Source organism: Danio rerio, chromosome 10 (genome assembly GCF_052040795.2).
Source record: "Danio rerio strain M-AB ecotype USA chromosome 10, GRCz13ab, whole genome shotgun sequence".
NCBI classification, from domain to species: domain Eukaryota; kingdom Metazoa; phylum Chordata; class Actinopteri; order Cypriniformes; family Danionidae; genus Danio; species Danio rerio.
In genome coordinates this window covers 3,487,501-3,514,175 of record NC_141030.1, presented here as the reverse complement: position 1 = coordinate 3,514,175, position 26,675 = coordinate 3,487,501, and the positions used below count along the sequence as shown (strand labels likewise).

The 26,675-nt window shown below is 33.7% G+C and overlaps 2 protein-coding genes across 4 annotated transcripts in view; one reads left to right on the top strand and one right to left on the bottom strand.

Moving 5' to 3' along the window:
• The window catches only part of zfyve16 (zinc finger, FYVE domain containing 16), a 270,886-nt gene that overhangs the window by 30,102 nt on the left and 214,109 nt on the right, over positions 1–26,675 (bottom strand). The gene's annotated exons all lie outside the window — the stretch shown is intronic.
• The window catches only part of pi4kaa (phosphatidylinositol 4-kinase, catalytic, alpha a), a 75,092-nt gene that overhangs the window by 46,826 nt on the left and 1,591 nt on the right, over positions 1–26,675 (top strand). For 2 of the 3 annotated variants that reach the window (XM_087269534.1, NM_001034972.1), the window contains 21 exon segments: positions 632–783; positions 1,408–1,515; positions 4,049–4,176; positions 6,600–6,758; positions 7,311–7,390; positions 7,473–7,672; positions 9,992–10,082; positions 10,172–10,339; positions 12,923–12,976; positions 13,100–13,220; positions 14,978–15,107; positions 17,066–17,136; positions 17,255–17,327; positions 17,411–17,481; positions 19,033–19,142; positions 20,752–20,856; positions 20,936–21,061; positions 22,174–22,294; positions 23,885–24,044; positions 24,853–24,942; positions 25,914–25,997. In XM_087269534.1, coding sequence (XP_087125660.1) covers positions 632–783; positions 1,408–1,515; positions 4,049–4,176; positions 6,600–6,758; positions 7,311–7,390; positions 7,473–7,672; positions 9,992–10,082; positions 10,172–10,339; positions 12,923–12,976; positions 13,100–13,220; positions 14,978–15,107; positions 17,066–17,136; positions 17,255–17,327; positions 17,411–17,481; positions 19,033–19,142; positions 20,752–20,856; positions 20,936–21,061; positions 22,174–22,294; positions 23,885–24,044; positions 24,853–24,942; positions 25,914–25,997 — 2,402 coding nt within the window. 3 annotated transcript variants of the gene reach the window in all.

The following is a 26,675-nucleotide window of genomic DNA, read 5'->3' as shown; positions in this document are numbered from 1 at the left end:
CCAGGATTGGCCAGCCCAGTCACCCGACATGAAGATTATTGAGCATGTCTGGGGTAAGATGGAGGAGGCATTGAAGATGAATCCAAAGGATCTTGATGAACTCTGGGAGTCCTGCAAGAATGCTTTCTTTGCCATTCCAGATGACTTTATTAATCAGTGATTTGAGTCAGTGCAGAGATGTATGGATGCAGTCCTCCAAGCTCATGATGGAGTCAGACACAATATTCATTCTGTCTCCACTGCAGCAGGACTTTATATTCTATACTGGACATTATTCCTGTTTAGTGATGAGACTTTTGCCTAAGCAAAGTCAGACCTTACTGTCCTAATGAAATCATTCAAAATCAAGGCATGATCATATTTTATTTTGGTCAAATAAGCAAAATCCAGAGGCCTTTACCTTTCATCTAAACCACTTATAAGTCACAAAGGTGACAAGACTTTTGTCAGGTAGTGTATTTATAGACACAAAGATGTGTTCTGTGTAAATGGCCAATAAGTGAGCATTAAAATCGGTTTGTCCTGACACATTTCTGTTGTTCAAAATAGTCCTAAGAAACAAACAAGAACTAATAAAGTTATAGAATGTACATGGAAGTATTATTTATTTCATCATTTTTCTTCCCATTAGTTTCTGGTGCAGCGGTTTGAGATCGCCAAGTACAGCAGCGCCGATCAGGTGGAGATTTTCGGCAGTCTTCTGCAGAGGTCCCTCTCTCTGAATGTCGGCAGCCCAAAAAGCAGTCTGAACCGCCATGTGGCAGCCATCGGACCTCGCTTCAGGTTAGCAACACTACACAATGCGGAAAAAAATGATTTATAAAGATTTATTGGATAGTGTTGTTAAAATATCATACTTTGTGTTGATCTATTTTGGTATAATTATCTACTCTTCTCTCTCTTTTTTAAGTACACATGAAATCAAAACTAACCGTATTGATTTTGTTAGCTCACATTGGTAGTCTTGTGGTGAACAATTCAATTTTATTCAAAATTTAATTCAGATTTATCTCAGATTCTTCTCAGATTAGGTCTGTCTGAGGTATTGGGCGTGGCTAATATACTTAATCACACCCCCTCCAGCTGTCAGTTTTGACACTAAACATTAATGGTGAGCAGCAGGAGTCTGTTAGGTTGTAATAACTCTCCCCAAACCCTTTTCCCCAAATGCCAACTTTATTACATCCAATCAGCTCGCAGTATAAAAAACAAGCCACGCCCACTGTTTTCTCATTTAATATTCTGTTTCTCTAGGAACTGCATCACAATACTGGAAAAAAAAGCTTCTGGTTTATGCTGAAATTAAATGTTGTTTTATTTTTTTATTTTAGTTATTAAATTTGTTAGAACTTTTTGTTTGTTGACGTCAAAGAGCAAAACACGCTTTTACAGTATTTCTCTGCACAGGTTGTTGACGCTCGGACTTTCTCTCCTGCATTCTGACGTAGTGACCAATGCCACCATCCGTAACGTCCTAAGGGAAAAGATTTATTCCACTGCCTTCGATTACTTCAGGTACTGAATATATATCTGAGAATTTGATAATGCTTTTAATTTAAAAGGGTGAAAAATCTTCCAGAACTGTTGTACAAAAAAATACAGTTTCGTCACTGCCAAAAGCGTGTCTTACCTTGAATTTTGATCTCATTTCTAGTTGAAATATCTAAAGTTTATTAAGACAAGTAAAAAAAATATTTCTTTGCTTTCACAAACACAGTCAAAATTAAGTGGGTTTTTCTTCAAATCAAGCAAATTAATCTGAAATGAGGTGAGCAAAACAATCCAATTTCATGGTGAAAAACAGACTATTTTGGTTGTTTTAAGGAAAAACTCACTTAAATATGAAATATTATTTCTGAAAACAAGACAATATTCTTTACTTGTCAAGAAAACCCTTTTTGATTGAATTTTTAGTTATTTGGACTAGAAACATGACAAACACTCTCAGTAAGAAAAATTAAATGTTAAATACAGTGCAAAAGTGCTTGTGTAATATACATTTATGTTGTTCTTGTTATGATTAAGAAAAATAGTCTTATTTAAATATTATTTTACTTGTATAAGGAGTTTTTATAAATGTATTTGGACTAAAAATGAGACAAATAGATTTTTTAGCAATTCTGCTACTTGCCATGTCTTTGTAATTATTTTTGAGATCTTTTTTAAAGGCATATTTTTGGCATTCTTGTCTTTATCATGACCAAATCAAATCACTTTTATGGTCACATCATCAGCAGCACGTGTGCTATGATGAGTGAAAAGCTTAGGTGCTGGCTCCAGACAGTGCAAAATACAGACAGTGCAAATACAACGACATAGCAAAGTACAGACAGTGCAAACTACAGACTGTGCAGAATACAACGACAATGTGAAATTGACAGCGATATGTGCAATGAATAGGTGTCCACATGGTTGTAGGCAGTATTGTTTCAAGTATGGATTGGTTAAAGTGCAGTGCATGCTATATATTGATGGTGTGCAGTGTGGGGTATGGAAGAGTATGTCTGTGTGTGTTAAATGTTCATCAGCCTGATAGTCTGAGGGAAGAAGCTTTCCTTCAGTCGGCTGGTGCGTGATCGGATGCTGCAGAACCGTCTGCCTGAGGGTAGCAGAGGGGAAAATCTATGGCTTGGGTGGCTGGAGTCGCTGATAATTCTCTTGGCTTTCCTCATGCACCGCCTGGTGTGGATGTACTGGAGGGAGGGAAGCTCACCTCCTAGGACATTACATATTGACAGGAAGTGAAGTTAAAAAGGGGGATGAGATCGGGAAAGGTTCATGTGTTAGGACTCAAATTCGGGATGCTCGCAGTGTAGATGTACAGGGGTTGAACAATGAAAGTGAAACACCTGGTTGTAGAGCACAACAATATATTAGTATGGCGTAAGCCCTTCTTTTGTAGCCAATACAGCATCAATTCGTCTTGGGTAGACAGTAACAAGTCCTGCACAGTGGCCAGAGGGATATTGAGCCATTCTTCTTGCAGAATAGTGGCCAGGTCACTACGTGATGCTGTTGGAGGAAAACCTTTCCTGACTCACCCCTCCAAAAACCATCCACAGTGGCTCAATAATGTTTAGATCTGGTAACTGTGCAGGACATGGGAGATGTTCAACTTCACCTATATGTGAAGCCATGACCCCTACTTTGGGAACCACTGATGTAGACTAAACATGGCAGAAAAAGTGTGCTCTGAAATAAATATCAATTATTACTCTATATCTCCCTGTAATTTGTCTTCAGAGACGGATATGCCACAAATGTTGCAGCAAATTTTGAAAAAAGTTGGCATAAAATCTAGAAAAAAGCACTCCCAAAAAATGTAAACTGAGGGAAAATGCTAAACAAGAAAACTATGTATTTATTTTTATTTTTTATGTGTTGAATTGAGAAACACAAGTAAGCATCCAAAGATACAGAAGAGATGCTATCAAAGTGGGAAAAAAATTCTTTTAATTAAAGTGTGTGTACATGTAATTGAGAATATATTCATAATAAAATAAGAATCATGTGTTTTGCTTCATGGTGAATAAGCGTTTAGGTTTTTCGGCTGATTATGTCCATTCTTTCAAGATGTACAATAACCTCCCTAGTGTGTGTATATGAAGTTTCAACTCAAAATATCCCACAAAGAATGTTTTATAACTCTTTGAAACTGCCCCTTTTATGCTTTGATCCTAATGGTGCCGTTTTGGTGACTGTCACTTTAAATTCAAATTAGATTGTGCTCTTTTCAAAAGTGGGCGGAGCTACAAATGTCCGTGTCAGTATAATGGAAGATTCAAAATCAAAACTAACCTCCCATGCTAATTAGGGAGAGATGGTCACAAGTGGGCGGGGCTTTCCCTCTCTGATGACACATACAAAGGGAAAATGTCAATCAAAGTGTTTTTATCAAATGTGATTATAAAAATAGAATTAATTTGTTTTTACTATTAGAGGTTGGTTATATTTACAGACTGCTGACCCACACCTGTGATTAAACTCCTTCTAAAAGTAATTTTTGCATAATAGCTTTAATTCTAATATATTTTGTTGTTCTCTTTAGTGTGGCATCAAAGTTCCCCACTCAGGGAGACAAGCGTCTGCGGGAGGACATCAGCATCATGATCCGCTTCTACGCCAGCATCCTCTCCGACAAGAAGTACCTAGGTGCTAGCCTGCTCGTGCCACCTGGTGAGCTCGGTGCCAATCCCCCTCAAAGCTCCCTATCTGCCGGGATTTTCGGATCGCTTATCGTTTCCAGCACTTCTCCGATATCGATCTTAAGTAAGCCTCTACTTGCTCCGACTGTGCGACTACAGTGCGGCAGGAGCATGTTAATGCGGTTTCAAATTAGCATGACCGCCAATTTGAAACCCATACTACAAAACTGCACGGCAATCATCCGGACGGCCGAATTGATCAATTTGACGCCAAGCGCAAATTGAGAAATGCAACCGTCCCATCTTACCCCACCCCCCTCCCGACCCGTACCGCCACCACCCTTTATTGTAGAAGAACATGATCTCATCGCTTCTCATGTAAAATGCATGATCATTTCAGTACCAGAGAACTAATTGAGAGTTCATTCGTCCCTTAAAGCAGTGTTTCCCAACCCTGTTCCTAAAGGCACGCCAACAGTACATATGTTGGACGTCTTCCTTATCAGAACATAAGCAGAGACTCCAAAACGTGAAGTTAATGGATCAGATGAGTTGATTCAGATGTGTTTGATTAGGTTAAGAATGTGTGCTGTTGGTGTGCTATTAAGAACAGGCTTGGGAAACACTGCCTTAAAGCCTCTCCATCGTGTGATGTGCTACACCGCCAGACGGCACCACAAATCAAGCTGCTTTGCTTGGTATTTACTCGTCGACTGTATAATTTGCAGGCTTCACTTCCTCGGATGCTGTGTGTTAATTATTCATTAACGCAAATGGGAAAGGAGGAAAAAGTGCTGGAATGATGGAAGAAAGTGGTAGTTAAAGAAGGCAAACTAATTTGTTTAATTGGGGTAAATTAATTAATTTACTTTACAAATGATGAGGTGAGTCTTAAGGATCCTGTAAAGAACATGTCCAGGTCATATTCCAACCCCTAAGTCAGAAGAAATAAATCTCAATATGTATTTTATGCAAATAAAATTAAATATTTTTGGAAAATTGTTTTATTTTTATAATTTTTTTTCTTTTGCATTGCTTTGCAGTAATTATCCCTCACCAAAAGACTTAATAATTCAAAATCTGTTTCATTCATTTATCTATTTGTTTTTTTATATTTTTAAGTTTTTATTTTAAAGTATTTATTTATTTTTATTTATTGTTTTATTTTTTTTTAAGTATTTATATTTATTTCATTTTTTATTTTCAAGTGTTTAAAAATGTTTATCTTTATTTTTATTTATTTTTAAGTATTTATTCATTTTTATTTATTTTAAGTATTTATTTATTTATTTTTGTTGTATTTATATCCATATATTTTTATTTATGTACATTTTTAATATTTATTTATTTATTTTTAAGTATTTACTTGATTATTTTATTTATTTGTTTGTTTAAGTATTTATTTATTTATTTAGGGGTGAAATATTCCACCTTTAAGTCAGAAGAAATAAATTTCAAAATATGTTTTATAAAAAGAAAAATAAATCTATTCACAGTATTTTATTTATGGTTTGCATTGCAATCATTTTTCTTTAACAAAAGAGTTTATAATTCAAAACCTGTTTTATTTATTTATGTATTTATTTACTTAAATTTCTCTATCTATCTATCTATCTATCTATCTATCTATCTATCTATCTATCTATCTATCTATCTATCTATCTATCTATCTATCTATCTATCTATCTATCTATCTATCTATCTATCTGTCTGTCTGTCTGTCTGTCTGTCTGTCTGTCTGTCTGTCTGTCTGTCTGTCTGTTTATTTATTTTTATTTCATTAATTTATTTTATTTTTATATGTATTATAATATTTATTATGAAGTAAATCATTAAATAAAATAATAATAATAATTTATATAATTTATGTAATAGTTTTTTACATATTACATTTTACATATTACATATTTTTTATACATTTTTATTCTGTTTACTATTTGTTTAATTTAAAAGTGCTTCTTGTTTCTCCACAAAAAAATTGTTTAAAATATAAATTAATACATTTTATTATTTTTTTATTATAAAAATATTTTTGATTAAATAAATCATTGAATAAAGTAATAATAATAATAATTTGCATAAAATACTTTATTATTTTTCAAAAAATTGTATTCTTATAATTTTATAAAATATGTGTTAAATATTCACTTAATTCAAAATATTTACTCATTTATAACAAATGCATTGATTTTGATTTTAATAACGCATTAGTAAATGCTGAACTATCATTAATAATTGCTTTGAGTATCATTCATGATTAGTTCATGTTAGTTAATACAGTAACTAACATTAACTAATGAAACCTTATTGTATAGGGTGACCAAATTTTCTTCATGCAGAATATGTTAGTTTTGGGCTGAAATATGACCTGCGCACACTAGTGTAAAAGTTTAGTTCTAGAAAGGAGAATAAAAGTCTGCAAAATCCTTGTCTTGATGCCATTTCTGTTGGCAGACAACCAGGACCCGTCGCTGAACAGTCTATCAGTGATGAACGCCACCGACCCCAGGAACAACATGGACATGACGGTGGGCTCCCGCCAGCAGAGCGCTCAGGGCTGGATCAACACGTACCCCCTGTCTAGCGGCATGTCCACCACCTCTAAGAAATCAGGTACACGCCTGGCCAGTTCGCTCATCCTGATTCGTTTTAATTGTTTAATCTGTTAAACCGATGTACACCTGCTAATGCCGTGAAATGCTTGTTAAGGGTCAGCGCTGTAATTAGCAGAGCGATAAATGGTTTCTGAGCTAATGGATGCTAAAGTTAGCGTCACAGATTTGAGCGTTGTTTTTGAAGACTCAATGGCAAGTTCATTCAGCTAATTCGAGTCCCGCCTGGCTCTTTTGGCATTTCTGTGTGGAGTTTGCGTGTTCTCATGTGTTGGTCTGGGTTTCCTCTGGGGGCTCCGGTTTCCCCAACAGTCCAAACACATGCACTATAGGTAAATTGATTAATTAAATTGGCTGTAGTGTGTGAATGAGTGTGTATGGGTGTTTCCCAGTACTGGGTTGCAGCTGGAAGGGCATCCGCAGTGTAAAACATATGCTGGATAAGTTGGTGGTTCATTCCTCTGTGGTGACCCTTGATGAATAAAGGAAGTAAGCTGAAGGAAAATGATTGAATGAACTTAATCGGTTTGCCTCATGTCTTCTTTCACTGTAGGCATGTCCAAAAAAAGCAACAGAGGAACCCAGCTGCACAAGTACTACATGAAACGCAGGACGTTGCTCTTGGCCTTGCTGGTAGGGACTTCTTTTCCTTACCTGGCCTCCTGTTAAAATAAACTCCTGTGCTTTGAGCATCTCACTTTTTCTTTCCCGGCAGGCCAGCGAGATCGAGAGACTGAGCACATGGTACAACCCGCTGTCCACACAGGAGCTGGCCATTCCCACCGAGCAGTCTGTGGAAACCAGCATCTCCAACTGGAGGTCCAAATACATCAACCTGACCGAGAAACAGTGGAAGGATAATGTCAATTTGGCCTGGAGTATCGCTCCTTACCTGGCCTTGCAGCTTCCGGCAAGGTACGTCAACAACAAGGTTGTCCCAAAGCCTAATGAGCTGCCTGTGTAGACTGCATCATCAGGCATTGTGGTTATGCTTCATGATGAAGTAAAGCCTGTCTTAAAAAATATGTAGAAGTACTAGATTTTGACCCATTTTAAAAGAAACTTCAGCTATTTTTAGGTCCCAGAATGTATTGTCAGATTAAAATAAATCAGTTTAAACTCTTGTCATATCAAACACCACATTAAAACAATTTGGAATCGTTGCAATTAGATTTTATTATTGAAAATTTTGCGAATGAATCTAATCATCAATAGATGTAGAATAAAAATTATGAATTAAACCAATAATAAAACCTCAAATTATGGTCATTTGCTACATATTTCCTTACATGTTTTTTTATAATGACATTTTTTACAGTTATAATTATGCATATTTCCAAAAACCTTCATTAAAACAAAAGTTTTGTTTATTGTTGGAGAAAAAACATCATTTTATTTTATTTCATTTTATTTTTTTTTATCTGTTTATTAAAATCTTATCAGAATTACTCACAAACTCGAAAAAAAAAATCATCAATGAAAATACAGTATAATACTAATCTATTAATAATAAATTTATTTATTTATTTATTAATAATAAACCTTTTTTCAGCCATGTGTCCTTTTTCTTGTCATCTTTTTTGGTGATTGTTTTTTTTTTTAAAATTACAATTATGCATATTTTCCAAACCTTCCCAAAACAAAACTTTGCATTTAATGTGGGGAGAAATTTTTATTTTATTCATTTATTTTAATTATTTATCTGTTTATTAAAATCTTATCCGAATTACTCACAAACTCGAGGGGAAAAAACCTAAAAAAGAAATCACCAATGAAAGTCCAGTATAATAATAATAAGAGTTATGAATAAAACCTCAAAACATGGTCATTTACGACCTTCTAAATGGTTTCATTTTAACAAATGCAGTTTTTTCAGCCATTGTTTTTGTGATGACATTTTTTGCAGTTATAATTATGCATATTTTCAAAAACCTTCCCATAATAAAACTTCCGTGTAATGTAGGGGGAAAAAAACATTATTTTATTTAACTGTTCATTAAAATCTAATCTAAATTACTCACAAACTGAGGGGGGGAATCCTCAATGAAAGTATAATAGGAATAAGAATAATAAGTATTACTACCTTCTAAATTGTTTTGTTTTAACAAATGCTGTTTTTTAGTGATTAATTAATTATGCATATTTCCCAAACCTTCCCAAAACAAAACTTTTCATTTAATGTTTGTGTGGGGGGATATTTTATTTTATATTATATTATTGACAATTTTGTGAATAAATCAAATCATCAATAGAAGTAGAATAAGAGTTATGAATAAAACCACAAAACATGGTATTTTGCCATCTTCTAAATCAGGAGTGGCCAACCCTGTTCCTGGAGAGCCACCTTCTTGCAGATTTCAGTTGCAACCCATATCAAACACACCTGAACCAATTATTTAAGACCAAAACACCACGTGATAATTACAGGCAGGTGTGTTTGATATGGGTTACAACTGAAATCTGCTGAAAGGTGGCTCTCCAGGAACAGGGTTGGCCACCCCTGGTCTAAATGGTTTCATTTTAACAATTTCTAATGACATTTTTTTTATAATTATGCGTATTTCCCGAACCTTTCCAAAACAAAATATTTTGTTTAATGTGTGTAAAAACATCATTTAATTTAATTTTATTTTATTTTATTTTATTTTATTTTATTTTATTTTATTTTATTTTATTATTTAATTTAATATTATTTTATTTTATTTTATTTTTTTAATTTATCTTATTTATATGTGATTCGGCAGTTGTTGTTTTTTCAGTATGTATTCTTTTTCTTGTAATCTTCATTGTGACAAAAATTGTTTTCCCAAAACAAAAATAGTTGTTTAAGTTGTGGGGGGGAAATATTTAATTTAATTTAATTTCATCTCATTTAAAATGTATTTTTATTATTTATTTAAACATTCGAATTTGAGAATTTAAATGTCATTAAAAGTCACAATGTGATGAAACTTTTTTTTTTTTAAGTATTTGTTTTCTCATGTGTCATTTCTGGAGAATGCAATCCCAGAATGCACTACAGTAGTTCAAAAAACAAACAAAAATTAATATATATTTGCTCATTAGAGAATCACAGTATTTAATTTAATCCAGGCAGCAAAAGCATTTTGGGTAAAGAGCTCACATTTTTTCATCAGTGTGTGTGTGTGTGTGTGTGTGTGTGTGTGTGTGTGTGTGTGTGTGTGTGTGTGTGTGTGTGTGTGTGTGTGTGTGACCTTTTGACATGTTTTGTAGGTTCAAAAACGCAGACGCCATTGTGGCAGAAGTGACTCGTCTAGTTCGGCTGGATCCTGGTGCTGTCAGCGATGTGCCAGAGGCAGTGAAGGTTAGATATGCTGCTCAACCACAAACTTAGTACAACCACAGCATGTTAGGAATCACACTCGAGTGTTTCTTCATGTGCTTTACCCATAGTTCCTGGTAACGTGGCACACCATTGATGCAGATTCTCCAGAGCTGAGCCACATCTTGTGCTGGGCTCCTGCAGATCCTCCGACCGGCCTCTCGTATTTCTCCAGCATGTATCCTCCTCATCCGCTCACTGCTCAGTATGGAGTCAAAGTCCTTCGCTCTTTTCCTCCTGTACGTACCAGAAGGGCGGCGCTCTAGACTTGATCTTTATGCCAACTGGTCTCTGTGCTTGTGGCTCTGAAGGTTCCCTTTGTCAGATAATATTTGAAGAAGTTTGTAGTTCTTCTGCTGGCTATTTTTAAAAAAAACTGCGTATCTGTATACCAGGAGAATTTAATTATGTATTCAAACAAATAATATTATATGATTAAATTAGTTATTTAAATATAAGCACACATGTTCATTTTAGAACTTGGTTATATTTTAGTTAATAAATGAATAAGTACGTAAATACATTACAATATATATATATATATATATATATATATATATATATATATATATATATATATATATATATATATATATATATATGTATATATAATAAAAAATATTTACAAATTAATAAATTAAATATATATATATATATATATACAATATATTAACGCAATACAATAATTTTTTTAAATTCAAATTTTATCTTTAATAATTTTCTTTTTTAAGTAGAAATTTCTATTTTTACCCAATTATAATATTTCGAAAAATTAAGGATATATTACATATAATTATAAAAACTTCTCTAATTGTTGCTTTCTTTAAAGTGCACAAAACAAATATATTCCTTATTTAAAAAAATATAATGTTATTTACATTAACATGTTTATATTGTTTATATACTGTGAGAACACTTTCTATTAAAATACTAAAATACTTTCTATTAAAATAACTAAGTATACTTGCTGCTGCAATTTAAATGCATCAAATTAGACATTTAAAGATACATATTTATTAATTTAATCAGTTATTTAAATATTAGTATTTATATTCATAAGTGTAAACATTTACATTTTGTATATGATGAAAAAGTATGCAAATATTTACAAATGAGAATATATATATATATATATATATATTTGTATATATATACAGTTGAAATCTGAATTATTAGCCCCCCTTTGAATTTTTTTTTATTCTTATTTAAATATTTCCCATATTTGTTTCTGTTTAACAGAGCAAGGAAATTTTCACAGTATGTCTGATAATATTTTTCTTCTGGAGAAAGTCTTATTTCTTCAATTTTGGCAAGAATAAAAGCAGTTTTTTTTTTTAAAGCATTTTATGGTCAAAATTATTAGCTTCTTTAAGTTATTTTTATTTTGATTAGTCTACAGAACAAACCAAAAATTATTATTTTTTTTTTTTAAATTACAGAACACAAATATTTTTTCATTTTGTAAATTTAATTGTGTTTACATTAACATTTTACAGTGAGAACAATTTCTATTAAAGAAATAATATTTACTTTGGGCTGCAATTTAAATTCATTTAAACATAAAGTAATTTTATTTTATTTACTCATTTATTTAAATATAGGTATTTATATTTATTCTGTAAATTGTTTATATTTAATTTTATATTTAATAAATAAATAGATAAGAACATAAATACATTTTATATATGATGGCAAAATATATATAAATATTTACAAATTAATGATTATATATATATATACACACACACACATTTCTTTATACACACATTAGATTTTTTTCAATTAAAGTATTTCAGAGAATTCATTTAGAGAAAAAATGTTTATTGAATAGATTATGAACAAAATTGTTATTGGGGGTGGCACGGTGGCTCAGTGATTAGCACTGTTTGCTCATATTAAGAAGGTCGCTGGTTTGAGCCCTGGCTTGGTCAGTTGGCATTTCTGTGTGGGGATTTGACATGTTCTGTGTTGGTGTGGGTTTCCTCCGGGTGCTCCAGTTTCCCCCACAGTGCAAACACATGCGCTATGGGTGAATTGAATAAACGAAATTGATTGTAGCATATGAGTGTGTGTGAATGAATGTGTAGGGAGGTTTGCCAGTACTGGGTTGCAGCTGGAAGGGCATCCGCTGGGTAAAGCATATGCTGGTTAAGTTGGCGGTTCATTCCGCTGTGGCGACCCCAGATGAATAAAGGAAAATAATGAATAATACTATTGTGGGTTTTTTTAGTCCAGGCAACAAATATGTTCTTTATTTTGAAAACTAAATAATAATGTATTATAAATAATTTTATTAATATAAGCTTTGTTTAATTGTATTTAATTTTATTAATATAATTTACTTATTATATAAGCTTACTTTTTTTTAACAATAGCATTTTAATCAGCAGAATTAACATTGGCATGACTTTTACAGTTAGAAAATACTGAGATATTAAAAATCCTGCTAAAAGGGGGATTAAAATATAAACAAAAAAGACACATTTAGATTTTTTGACGTTTATCCTCTCTTAATATATATATTTAGTCTAATTTTAAATCATTTTAATCCACACAGAGTTCCCCAGAAGCAGTGAAGCATTCAACTTGGTCAAATATTTGTCAGCTTTTGAGGTTTAACAAGTTTCCACTGACATGACTAGACATTGACACTTTTGAAACTGACACTCCACTCAAAAGTAGATGTTTTGATGAATGTTCCTGCGTTAAACACCATAAACGCTTTATAAAAGTGCTCCTCGTGTTGTCTTCCTCATGTGAGGAACAGGTTGAAGTTCTCTCCTTTATGTTTGACTGATTTACAACTTGCTTTTCTCTTACAGGATGCCATTTTGTTTTACATTCCTCAAATCGTTCAGGCGCTGCGCTACGACAAGGTGAGGAGGCCTGACCTCCGACCTTTTCTGAACTACCTCTCCCTTTTCTTCACAAAGCGTTGGTTTTGATGTGACTCTTGCGCCCCTGGGCTGTTATTAACATCTGTCCTGGGCTTTTTGCAGATGGGTTACGTGCGCGAGTACATCCTGTGGGCCGCACAGAAGTCGCAGCTCCTCGCACATCAGTTCATATGGAACATGAAGACCAACATCTTTCTGGATGAAGAGGGACATCAGAAAGACCGTACGTCTATTTGTTTACTCCGTGGTTTTGCTCAGATTAGTCCAGCGTTTCATCTCCATCAATCTACATATTCAAGTGTATGTCTCTGTTATTTAACACAGCTGATTTATAGTCTGTTTCCACTGGTTCAGTGCGGTAGGGCTGCTCGATTATGGGGAAATTGAGCGATTATTTTTGGTACAAGATGTGCAGCACCTGAAACTACAGATGCTGGAAGCCTGTGCTGGCATTTCTCCTGCGGTGTTGCTATCAGTGTGTGAAGAGTGAGAGAAGAGGGTTGCATTGACAATACAACACAATGGGCAGCACATTGAACACATTTTAAAAGTAGTCAGACACTTCTAAATAACTCATGAAAGAATAAAGTGACGTGAAAACCGAGTACACCATTGCTTCTCTTGTGAAATTCCCAATAAGTTTGATGTGTCACATGACCCTCTTCCTATTGAAAAAACAAAAGTTGGATCCAAGATGGCCGACTTCAAAATGGCTACCACCCATCTTGAAAAGTTTGCCCCCTCACATATACTAATGTGTAGGGCTGTAACGATACACCAAAGCCACGATTCGGTTCGTATCATGATTTTTGACCCACGATTCGATTCGTATCACTTTCGATTCGTATCATTTAAAACTATATTTTTTATTAAATAACATTTGAAAAATCTTTATAAACTGAACATCAAAGAACAATATTAACTATGCAAATTATTAACAATATAAATAGCCATATATAAAATAAATAAATAGCCAAAGCTATAACACTTCTGTTTTCTTTGTAACAAAATACTGTTGAAAAACCAAACAGAACTAAACTCCATTGTGGAGATGATTCGAGCATGTTGAAAATTCTTTTTCAATCAAGTACTCTTACATTAAAAAAGTAAATTAAGTGGCTGCTGTTTCACACTGAGGTAACTGAGGCTTAATGCCTGTGCTGCAAACCACAAATCAAGTAAACATTAAACAAATAAACAACTTATTTCTCTTAAGAATTCCAAACTCGTTGGATTTAAGGGAGTTGAAAATTCTGCTTCAGAAACACCATCATGTCAACATAGCAGTGAAAAACGTGACAACTTTTCTTACTGGGACATCTGGTGAATGCCCACCCCTCTCTGCACAGCCACATTAACAGTGTGAGCAAAGCATCGTTCGACAGCATTGGCAATGTTTCTGCCGTTGTCGGTTGTCAAGCGGGGTTAAGTTGGTTTTGTTTTTGATATTCCTGACACATTCAGACGGCCCCGGCTAAACGCATATTGCCAGGGCTTAAACGGAGCAGTGCTCGTAATGTCGAGCAAAAAAAAAAGTTTCCTCACGTTCTTCTTCAACTAGCTCAACTTTTGCAGGCTGGCGTGACGTTATTGGAAAGGTAGTCACAGGGCGTGTCGTAATTCTCCCTTATCACACCGCGACACAGGATCGTAGATCAGAGTGTCGCGATTTCAGTTTCATATCGCGTATCGTTACAGCCCTACTAATGTGCCACAAACAGGACGTTAATATCACCAACCTTTCCCATTTTATTAAGATGTATCTATAGAAATAGCCCACCCTGTATATTAAATGTGAAATAAAGAGTAGGCCTGTCAATTAGAAAATGTCAAATAAAAATACATGTTTCTTATATACACCACCATTCTATCATTTTGTTTATTTTTTTAAATAACATTTTAAAAGTTATAATTATAACTAAAATGCTAAATCAGTGGATTAAAAGTAACAGCAGGTTTTGTGTTTGTGTTGTGGTGCAGCGGACATCGGTGAGCTTCTGGAGCAGATGGTGGAAGAGATCACGCACTCTCTGTCAGGTCCAGCTAAAGACTTCTATCAGCGCGAGTTTGACTTCTTCAACAAGATCACCAACGTCTCCGCCATCATCAAGTACGTTTTGCTTAAAGTAAAATTATTTAATCTAACAGAAAACTTTATAATCAGTAGAGTATTGGTCATATTTTAAATCAGAATTTTGATAAAATAAATATTCCTTGTTTATATTTAAAAGTCAGTCTAATTAAGTTTCAGTTATGTGAAAATAGTGCCCCATTTTTTACCCCAAATGTTGGTTACTGTAGCAGTGATGTAAGGTGGAAAAATATAGCTAAAATATTGCTGCATTTTTACTATTAATAATTCTTATTCTTATTGAGCATTTCTTGTACTTTGTTTACATTAAAAACTTGATGGATTAAAAGTTTTTGTTGTATTATCCTTGTAAGCTTTTTTTTCTTTATGCAATATATATATATATATATATATATATATATATATATATATATATATATATATATATATATATATATATATATATATATATATATATAGTATTTATGTATATATATATATACTATATATATATAGTATTTATGTATATACAGTTAAAGTTAGAATTTTTAACCCCCCTTTGAATTTTTTTTTACTTTTTTTTTTTATATTTCTCAAATGATGTTTGACAGCACAAGAAAATTTTCACAGTATGTCTGATAATATTAGACATAGAGAGAGAGAGAGAGAGAGAGGCCTTTACCTGTCAGTAGGTGCACATGACTCCTCAATAGCAAAAGTAAGAGAAATGGTGTATTTCTTTTGTTTCAACAGCCTTTTTAATAACTTTAACCCATTGAAAAGAAAAGGTGTATATCAGTGTGATAATAAATAAAAATATAGTTAAAAATCACATTATTTTTTTTGTTTGTAGCATGTAGATGACCATTTATGTGCTGTGGGTAAAATATACAGTTGAAGTCAGAATTATTAGCCCCCCTGAATTATTAGCGGCCCTGTTTATTTTTTTCTCTAATTTCTGTTTAATGGAGGCAAGATTTTTTCAGCACATTTATAAGCATAATAATTTAAAAAACCTATTTCTAATAATTGGTTTATTTTATCTTTGTCATGATGACAGTAAATAACATTTTACTTGATATTTTTCAAGACACTTCTCTACAGCTTAAAGTGACATTTAAAGGCTTAACTAGGTTAATAAGGTAAACTAGGCAGGTTAAGGTAATTAGGCAAGTTATTCTATAATGATGGTTTGTTCTGTAGACTATCGAAAAAAATGAGCTTAAAGGGGCTAATAATATTGTCCCTAAAATGGTGTTTAAAAAATTAAATACTGCTTTTATTCTAACCGAAATAAAACAAATAAGACTTTCTCCAGAAGAAAAAACATTATCAGACATACTGTGAAAATTTCCTTGCTCTGTTAAACATCATTTGGGAAACATTTAAAAAAGAAAAAAAATCAAAAGGGGGCGAATAATTCTGACTTCAACTGTATATTAAGCTTGAATGGACTGCAACTGAAAAGAACAGAAATAAACAGGGTGTCCGCGTTTTTTTTTTTAAGTCTTAAATTTCAAAAACTAAATTTTAGCCCTAAAAAGTTTTAAATTCACTGAATTATTGTCTTAAAGGTCTTAAATCAATTTAAACAGGTCTTAATTTTCCTTTGTTTATATAAAGCTACCCAATCGATCCAACACACATCCAATCACCAACAATATATCTCAACAAAACTCTCTATTCATAACTAATATTATAACAGTCTTTTGTGCAGGCATTTAGTTTATTCTAATTTTAAAGAGTTTTTATTGTTTTTTTTTTACGTTATATTGAAAAAATGTGCATGTATACAGCTAGGGTCTGCTTGATTTGACATATTATTTCGAATATATGGCAATGAAATAACTCATTATATTGTGTTTCTTGATGGGCCAAGTAATTATTATTTTCTGCTGCACCATGAGAAAAATCCTTAGTGTTTAGCCCTATATAAGCCTGAAATTTAATTCTTGATGGCCTTAAAAAGGTCTAAGTGTGCTGTTTGTGTTTTCCAGGCCTGTTCCCAAAGGAGATGAGAGGAAGAGAGCGTGTCTGAAGGCGCTGTCAGAAATCAAAGTTCAGCCAGGTCTGCAATCACTCATTTCGAGATAAATCTTAATAGTTAGTGTAATTGAGCTTTAAAAAATGTGACCTGCATGTTTGGGTCGTTTATTTGAATCTGTGTTTCCCACTTCTGTATTCAGGATGTTATTTGCCAAGCAATCCAGAAGCAATCGTCCTTGATATCGACTACAAGTCAGGAACGCCCATGCAGAGGTATCACCGCTCGTCACCTGCGATCAGCTTTTAGATTTGTCAGCTGGTTTATGAGCTCAGTAACATTCGCTTTGTTTTCACAGCGCTGCCAAAGCCCCTTATCTGGCCAAATTCAAAGTTAAGAGGTGTGGCGTTAGTGAGCTTGAAAAAGAGGGTGAGTCTCACATGACGCTTCATATGCCATTAACTACAGAATTAAGTCAGAATTATTGGCCCTCCTGTGAATTTTGTTTCTCAAATATTTCCCAAATTATGTTTACCAGAGGAAGGAATTTTTCACAGTATATCCTATAATATTTTTTCTTCTGGAGAAAGTCCTATTTGTTTTATTTCTGCTAGAATGAAAGCGTTTTTAAATTTTTTTTAAAATCTTTTAAGGTCAATATTATTAGCCTCCTTAAAGGGTACCTATGATGAAAAATCTACTTTTCAAGCTGTTTGGACAAACATATGTGTATATATAGTGTATAGACCATCATATTGAGCTGATATAAACACACCCAGTCCTTTTTTATCAATTTAACAACATAAAAACGGTGGACCAATTAGAGCGGTTTTCAGACCAACTGCAACTTTACGTAGGAGTGCGATTCCCCCGCCCACCGAATTGATTGACAGCTGCGTGCAGTAACACGTCCCGGTAGTCACATACGCAAAGCAACCGGGAATAAAAGGTCTGTTCGGTTCGCTCGGATCAGCAACCATCATCAAATGTGATCAAGAGTGAGTTTCACATGTTTAAAGTGTTTTAAACCAGAGCACGTGTGTAATTAATTACAGCGATTTACTTCAGATTCACTTCATCAGCACAGCTGTGTCAGAACAATTACTGTATTAAAGAAGACGCTTCAATCCCGGTTTGTAGACGTTAAATCAGGTTTATTTTGTACATTAGCATAAAAGATATCCACACAGCACTGGAGATTAGCCTGTATCCTGTCACATTTGAGTGAAAAAACAGTGCAAAGCTAAGTGCACTTTGTCTGTCTGCCTGTCTGTGTGTGTGTGTCAGCTGCGATGTGCGCGTGTGTGCGCGCGCGTGAACTTTGTAACGATATTGCGTATGACTCATCAACGCGACTGCACAACAAACACTGATTAACGTTAGTAAAGTTCTTACTGTAGTATTTCACAAACGCTACGTGAGACCTTCTTCCTTTAAGTCTGTCTGTTGTCTAACGCAGCTGAGGGAGGAGATTAAAGCACGCGGGAAGGCACGTAGATACAGTAGGCGGGAAAGACTTGAATTAAAGGCGCAGTACGACAAAACCACCCCCTGCTGGAAATGAGTATAAAATATGATCTTGTAAAAGGTATAATGAAAAATCTGGTGGGTGTTTTGAGCTGAAACTTTATATACACATTCTAGAGACGCAAAAGACTTATATTAAATCTGAAAAAAGGGGTAACCTAGGTGCCCTTTAAGCAATATATGTTTTCAGATGTCTACAGAACAAACCATCGTTATAGAATGACTTGCCTATCTACCCTATTGAGTTATTAAAACTATTATGTTTAGAAATGTGTTGAAAAAAATCCTCTCTCCTTTAAACAGAAATTGGGAGAACAATTATACAGGAGGGAGAATAATTCTGATTTGAACAGTATCTAGTATATCAATGACATCCAGGGAATGTGAGAATTGAGGGACTGATGTATTTCAGTTGTATGTGTTCTCCTAAGTGGTCTCTCTGTGTGTGTGCAGGTCTGCGCTGTCCGTCCGACTCTCAGGATGAAGGAGATGAGAGCTCACTGACGGCTCAAAGGGTCTGCTGGCAGGCGGCCATCTTTAAAGTGGGCGATGATTGCAGACAGGTCAGTCTCATAGGAAACATCCGGTTACCTTTATTCCAAATTCATTCAGTAAATAAAAACTATTATTTAATGTAAATAGGAAAACCATATGAAATCCTCACAATTTTTGTTTTTTATTCCAAGAACCAATTACTGTTTTCTTTTCACAACACATTTTTTGCTATGAAATAGAATAAAATGTCATAATTCTAATGCCAAAAATTATAATAAATATAATGTGCAAAGTGTGCATCGGATGCAAGTTGACATTTACACTCACCGGCCACTTTATTAGGTACACCCATCCAACTGCTTGTTAACACAAATGTCTAATCAGCCAATCACATGGCAGCAACTCAATGCATTTAGGCATGCAGACATGATCAAGATGATCTGCTGCAGTTCAAACTGAGCATCAGAATGAGGAAGAAAGGGGATTTAAGTGTTTTTGAACGTGGCATGGTTGTTGGCGGGCTGGTCTGAGTATTTCAGAAACTGCTGATCTACTGGGATTTTCATGCACAAGCATCTCTAGGGTTTACAGAGAATTGTCTGAAAAAGAGAAAATATCCAGTGAGTGGCAGTTCTGTGGGCACAAATGCCTTGTTGGTGCCAGAGGTCAGAGGAGAATGGCCAGACTGGTTCCAGCTGATAGAAAGGCAACAGTAACTCAGATAAGCACTCGTTACAAAATACAGAAGAGCATCTCTGAACACACAACACGTCCAACCTTGAGGCGGATGGGCTACAGCAGCAGAAGAGCACACCGGGTGCCACTCCTGTCAGCTAAGAACAGGAAACTGAGGCTACAATTCACACAGGCTCACCAAAACTGGACAATAGAAGATTGGAGAAATGTTGCCTGCTCTAATGAATCTCTATTTCTGCTGCAACATTTAGATGATAAGGTCAGAGTTTGGCATCAACAACATGAAAGTATGGATCCATCCTAACTTGCATCAACAGTTCAGGTTGCTGGTGGTGGTGTAATGGTGTGGGGGAGATTTTCTTGCCACACTTTGGGCCCGATTAGTACCGATTGAGCATCGTGTCAACACCACAGCCTACCTGAGTATTGTTGCTGACCATCCCTTTATAACCACAGTGTACTCATCTTCTGGTGGCTACTTCCAGCAGGATAACGCACCATAAAGCGTTAATCATCTCAGACTGGTTTCTTGAACATGACAATGAGTTCATTGTACTCAAATGGCCTCCACAGTCACCAGATCTCAATCCAGTAGAGCACCTTTGGGATGTGATGAAACGTGAGATTGGCATCATGGATGTGCAGCCGACAAATCTGCGGTAACTGTGTGATGCTATCATGTCAATATGCAGCAAAATCTCTGAGGAATATTTCCAGTATCTTGTTGAATCTCTGCCACAAAGGATTAAGGCAGTTCTGAAGTCTAAAGGAGTCCAACGTGGTACTAGTAAGGTGTACCTAATAAAGTGGCCAGTGAGTGTATTCAAATATCTGGGCATATTACAATAAGGAGAATCTGAGCCAAAATCTACTGAATTACAGTGATAAAATCGAAATGAATGTGCAGGTATTATACATTTGTTGGAATGTAATTGGACCTTCTGTAAGTAGATTGTATTGATGTGGTTTGTGTTGTGTCAGGACATGCTCGCGCTTCAGATCATTGGCCTGTTCAAGAACATCTTTCAGCTGGTGGGTTTGGATCTGTTTGTGTTCCCGTACCGGGTTGTGGCCACAGCTCCAGGAGTGAGTGAATGTTCGCTTGCCTCTAAGACTTTATCTTTGTAAGCTGTATCTGAATGTCCTGTCTGTTTGTTTATTTCAGTGTGGCGTGATTGAATGTATTCCGGACTGTAAATCCCGGGATCAGCTCGGCCGGCAGACTGACTTCGGCATGTACGACTACTTCAGGAACCAATATGGCGACGAATCCACTCTGGCTTTCCAGAAGGTTACACACATTTAATGACCTGAATAACGTGTTATTACTACTGCTCACAAATAGTAACTGAGTTAGTAACTGAATTACATCGTTATAAAAGTAACTAATTACCTGTGAAAATAAATATTATTATTTTTAAAATGTCTGAAATATACGGCCCTTCTTTTTTTCTCTAAATCTATATCTTTTATATATATATATATATATATATATATTTTTTTTTTTTTTTTTTTTTTTTTGAACAACCCCTTCAACAACAATTTAACCCGTTACAGATGAGGGAATGCATAAAAAATAAGGATATTATAAAAATGTAAAAATAAAATAAGAAAATTAATACAAAATAAATAAATGAAAGGTAATTTTGATATTATTATTTTTCATTACGAATTTAGTTTAAAAATGTATTTTTTTATTGTCATTGTTTTTGTATAGTTTTAATTAAGTTTTGAATTTCATTTATTTCTATTTTGTAAATTTAGTTTTTTTTAACAAGCTTATTTCAGTTTCCAATGCAACATTTCTGTTTATATTTTTTATTTAATTAATTTTATTATTAGTTTAATATTATTTTGTTTTTTATTACTCAAATTTTTTATTATTATTGTTTTATAATTGGTTTTAATTATATATATATATATATATATATATATATATATATATATATATATATATATATATATATATATATATATATATATATATATATTTTTTTTTTTTTTTTTTTAGAACAACCCCTTCCACAACAATTTAACCCCTTATAGATGAGGGAGTGCATAAAAAATAATAATATTATAAAAATAAATAAATAAAAAATAAATAAAACAAGAAAAAATCAATAAATGAAAGGTACTGCCATCATAAATACTTTTCAGGGGATACATTTGGACACCTAGTTACATTGTTACATTGTAGTTACCTCAAATTACATTGGTGATAGGGTAAGTAACCTCTAAATGTGCATATCAAAATATCTTGTAATACTTTTCCTTTCATAATTGAATGAACAGATTCATATATTGAAGTATTTCTGTTTTGCGCTGAAAGCTGATGTTTATGGACTGAATTGTTTATGCGGCTCTTATCTCAACATTTCTCTTTTTTTTTTTGCTCATTTCTAGGCTCGGTATAACTTCATTCGCAGTATGGCTGCTTACAGTCTGCTGCTCTTTCTGTTACAAATCAAAGACCGACACAACGGCAACATCATGCTGGACAGCAAAGGCCATCTCATTCACATCGGTGAGTCTGATTAAACCTGACTACTTTGACTTTAATTAGATCAATTATTTTGTAGCACTTTTATGTGGTCCACTTAATAAAATAGGAGTCATGGTTTTGTTGAGTTTTTTTGTTTTATTTTTTTTTTTAATGTTAGTTGTTTTGTTGTGTTTAATTTAATTTAATCAATTTTATTATGTTTTTTTTATTGTAATTTGTTTTGTTGTTTTATTTTGTTCTGTTGTGTTTTATTTTATTATATTTATTTTGTTGTATTTTCTTTTGTTTTCTTTTATTTTTTATTGTAATTTGTTTTATTGTATTTTATTTTGTTTTATTTTATTTATTTTTATTGTAATTTGTTTTGTATTTTATTTTGTTTTATTTTAATTTATTTTTAATTGCTATTTGTTTTGTTTTGTTTTGTTGTATTTTTATTTTGTTTTATTTTAATTTATTGTAAGTTGTTTTATTTTATTTTCATTTCATTTTATTTCATTTATTTTTTTAATGTTAGATGTTTTGTATTTTATTTTATTTAGTTTTTTGTTTTGTTTTTTTATTTACTTTTATTGTATTTTGTTTTACTGTATTTATTTTGTTTTGTTTAATTTTGTTTTGTTTGTTTGTTTTATTGCATTTTTTCATTTTACTTTATTTAATTTCGAATGACCCATGGTCGGCTTACCATTTGGGCTATTTTAGTTTATATTTAGTTTAGTTTATTTAAATTATTTTAGTATTTATTTATACTTTGTTGTTATTATAAAAACTTAAACTTACATTTTTACTTTATAGTTTATTATAATTTTTAATATTACTTTATATTTGTTATTTAAATATGGTATTACATTTTTATAATTCCTTTTAATAATAATAACTGATAACTGCTCAATTTCTATAGCTTAAAGTCTATCAAACAAGGAACATTTTCATCATATACACCTCTTAATTATTCAGTTCTTTTCTTTCTTTCTTTCTTTCTTTCTTTCTTTCTTTCTTTCTTTCTTTTATTTTAAATAACCCAGCTAACCATGAGTGTGCTATGTTAGTTTATAGTTTATATTTAGTTGTTTTTAGTTTATTCGAGTTATTTGAGCTTTTATTTATACTTTCTTGTTGTTTTTTGTCATTGTTACAATAGCATTTTGAAATGGCTTTAATTTTGATATTTTTGGTTTTCATTATGAATTTAGTTTAAAAATGTCTTTTTTATTGTCATTATTTTTTGTATAGTTTTAATTAAGTTTTGGATATCATTTATTTCTATTTTGTAATTTTAGTTTTTTTTAACAAAACTTATTTCAGTTTTCAATGCAACATTTCTGTTTATATTTTTTAATTTATTTAATTTTATTATTAGTTTAATATTACTTAATTACTCAAATTTTGTATGACTATTATTTTATAATTAGTTTTAATAATAATAACTGATAACTGCTCAATTTCTATATCCTATAGTCCATCAAACAAGGAACATTTTCATCATATAACCCTCTTAATTATTCAGTTCCTCCAATTAATTAAGTCTGAATTAAATTAATACTGCATTTTTTTAATTTAATGTATTACGAGAAGTTTAAATGACTCTGAGGTTGCATGTTTTTGTAGACTTTGGCTTCATGTTTGAGAGTTCTCCTGGTGGGAATCTGGGCTGGGAGCCTGACATCAAGCTGACCGATGAGATGGTGATGATCATGGGAGGCAAGATGGAGGCTACACCATTTAAATGGTTCATGGAGATGTGTGTGCGCGGATACCTGGCTGTAAGGTGAGATGCGCCGCTCTTCAATATTTCAGAAGGGTTTAAGAAGGATTTTGACTTCTCTCTGTTCCCTTCAAACCACCCGAATCTTTTAAAGGGGGCCTATCATGCCTTTTTTAACAAGATGTAAAATAAGTCTCTGATGTCCCTAGAGTGCGTATGTGTAAGTTTCAGCTCAAAATACCACACAAATAATGATCTATAACTAGTTGAAACTGCTCCTTTTAGGCTTTGAGCCAAAATGTGCCATTTTGGTGACTGTCGCTTTAAATTCAAATGAGATGTGCTCTTTTTAAAAAAAGGAGGAGCTGACATTGCCTTCAGCAGATACGATGTGATAACTAATCGCAGACGGCTGCTTCTCACTCAAGAATGTCTATTTTGGTGGCTGTCGCTTTAAATTCAATTGTGATTGTACTCTTTTTCAAAAGAGGGTGGAGCTACAAATGCCAGTGTGCCAGCATAGTGGCAGATTAAAAAACAAGACTAACCTCCTATGCTAATGAGGGAGAGATCATCACCAATGGGCGGGGCTTTCCCCTTCTGATGACACGTACAGCGGGAGAATGTCAATCAAAGGGTTTCCTCAGACGGTTTTCATCAAGTGTGATTAAAAAAAGTATATTTAATATATTTTTACCATTAGAAGCTGCTTATATTCACACTCTACTGCCACACAGCTGTGTTTAAACCCCTTATAAAGGTGACATTTGCATAATAGGTCCTCTTTAGGATGATATAGGGTTGCTTTTTTGCAATTTGCTGGTTTGTCAGAGGTTTTTAATTGTTTACATATGCATGTTTTGATTCTCAGGCCCTACATGGATGCTGTCGTGTCATTGGTGACGTTGATGCTGGACACGGGGTTGCCTTGCTTCAGAGGACAGACGATCAAACTCCTCAAGTGCGTTACTGGAAATGATATCATAACACAGACAAGCTTGGCCCGATCATAACGGAAATGAGTTTATACAAAATATTACACAAGGACAAGCACAGCGACTGTGTGTTCACACAAAACATGTCAACAGAAAAAGCACACAGCCAGTATTCAGATATACATAATTATTTGCATTTTCTGAGCTTGCTAATTTAGTCTAAGCCAGAAATCAGGATTATGCTTAATATAAAGCCATATACAGCTGAAGTCAGAATTATTAGCCCCCCTGTATTTTTTTCAACACATTTCTAATCATAATAGTTTTCATAACTCATTTCGGATAACTTAGTTATTTTATCTTTGCCATGATGACAGTAAATAATATTTTACTCTATATTTTTTAAGATACTAGTATTCAGCTTAAAGAGACATTTAACTCATTGGGTTAAAGTTAAAGTAATTATGCAAATCATTGTATAACGATGGTTTGTTCTGTAGACAATCATAAAAATGTATAGCTTAAAGGGGCTAATAATTTTGACTTTAAAATGGCTTTTAAAAAATTAAAAACTGCTTTTATTCTAGCCGAAATAAAACAAATAAGACTTTCTCCAGAAGAAAAAACATTATCAGACATACTGTGAACATTTCCTTGCTCTGTTAAACATCATTTGGGAAATATTTAAAAAAGAAACACGGGCTAATAATTGTGACTTCAGCTGTATTTAAATATCACCTGAGAACTGAGAAACACTTTATAAAAAGAGTCATATCTCAATGTTGTTATTTTGCTGTTGTGAAATAATAACACAAAACAACGTTATTTTACAAACAGATCACATTTTCAAGAACAGAACCAGTCAGTGTTTCTGAATCAGCACCCCCATAAATTAGCATTAAACGAGTTTTGAATTTCTACCAGTTTTTTTCCACCAGTTCTTCTGACGGGTCATGCCCAGTGTTGATTTCTGTATGTTGTTCATTGTGTTCGGCAGGCAACGGTTCAACCCAAACATGAGCGAGAAGGAAGCTGCGGCCTTCATGATCAAAGTCATCGAGCGCTGCTTCCTCAGTAGCAGGTAACAAACAGCACTTCTCTCACGTGATGCTCCAAGAATAAATACACATGAAAAGCAATTTCACGTCAAAAGCGGGTGGATCCATGCTTTCATGTTGTTGACACCAAATTCTGAGCCTACCATCCAAATTTTGCAGCAGAAATCGAGACTCATCAGACCAGGCAACATTTTGCCAATCTTCTATTGTCCATATGTGCTTAGCTGACAGGAGCGGCTCCCGGTTTGGTCTTCTGCTGCTGTAGCCCATCTGCTTCAAGTTTGGACGTGTTGTGCGTTCAGAGATTCCATTCTCCTCTGACTTCTGGCATCAACAAGACATTTGCGCCCAAAGAACTGCCGCTCACTGGATATTTCCTCTTTTTCAGACCATTCTCCGTTAACCCTAGAGATAGTTGTGCATGACAATCCCAGTAGATCAGCAGTTTCTGAAATACTCAGAGCAGCCCGGCTGGCTCCAACAACCATGCCACATTCAAAGTCACTTAAATCCTCTTTCTTCCCCATTCTGATGCTAAGTTTGAACTGCAGCAGATCGTCTTGACCATGTCTACATGCCTAAATGCACTGAGTTGCTGCCCTGTGAATTACTGATTAGAAATTTGCGTTAATGAGCAGTTGGATGGGTGTACCTAATAAAGTCGGCAGCTAGCTCTCTGCAACTCTCACATGGTCGCCCAC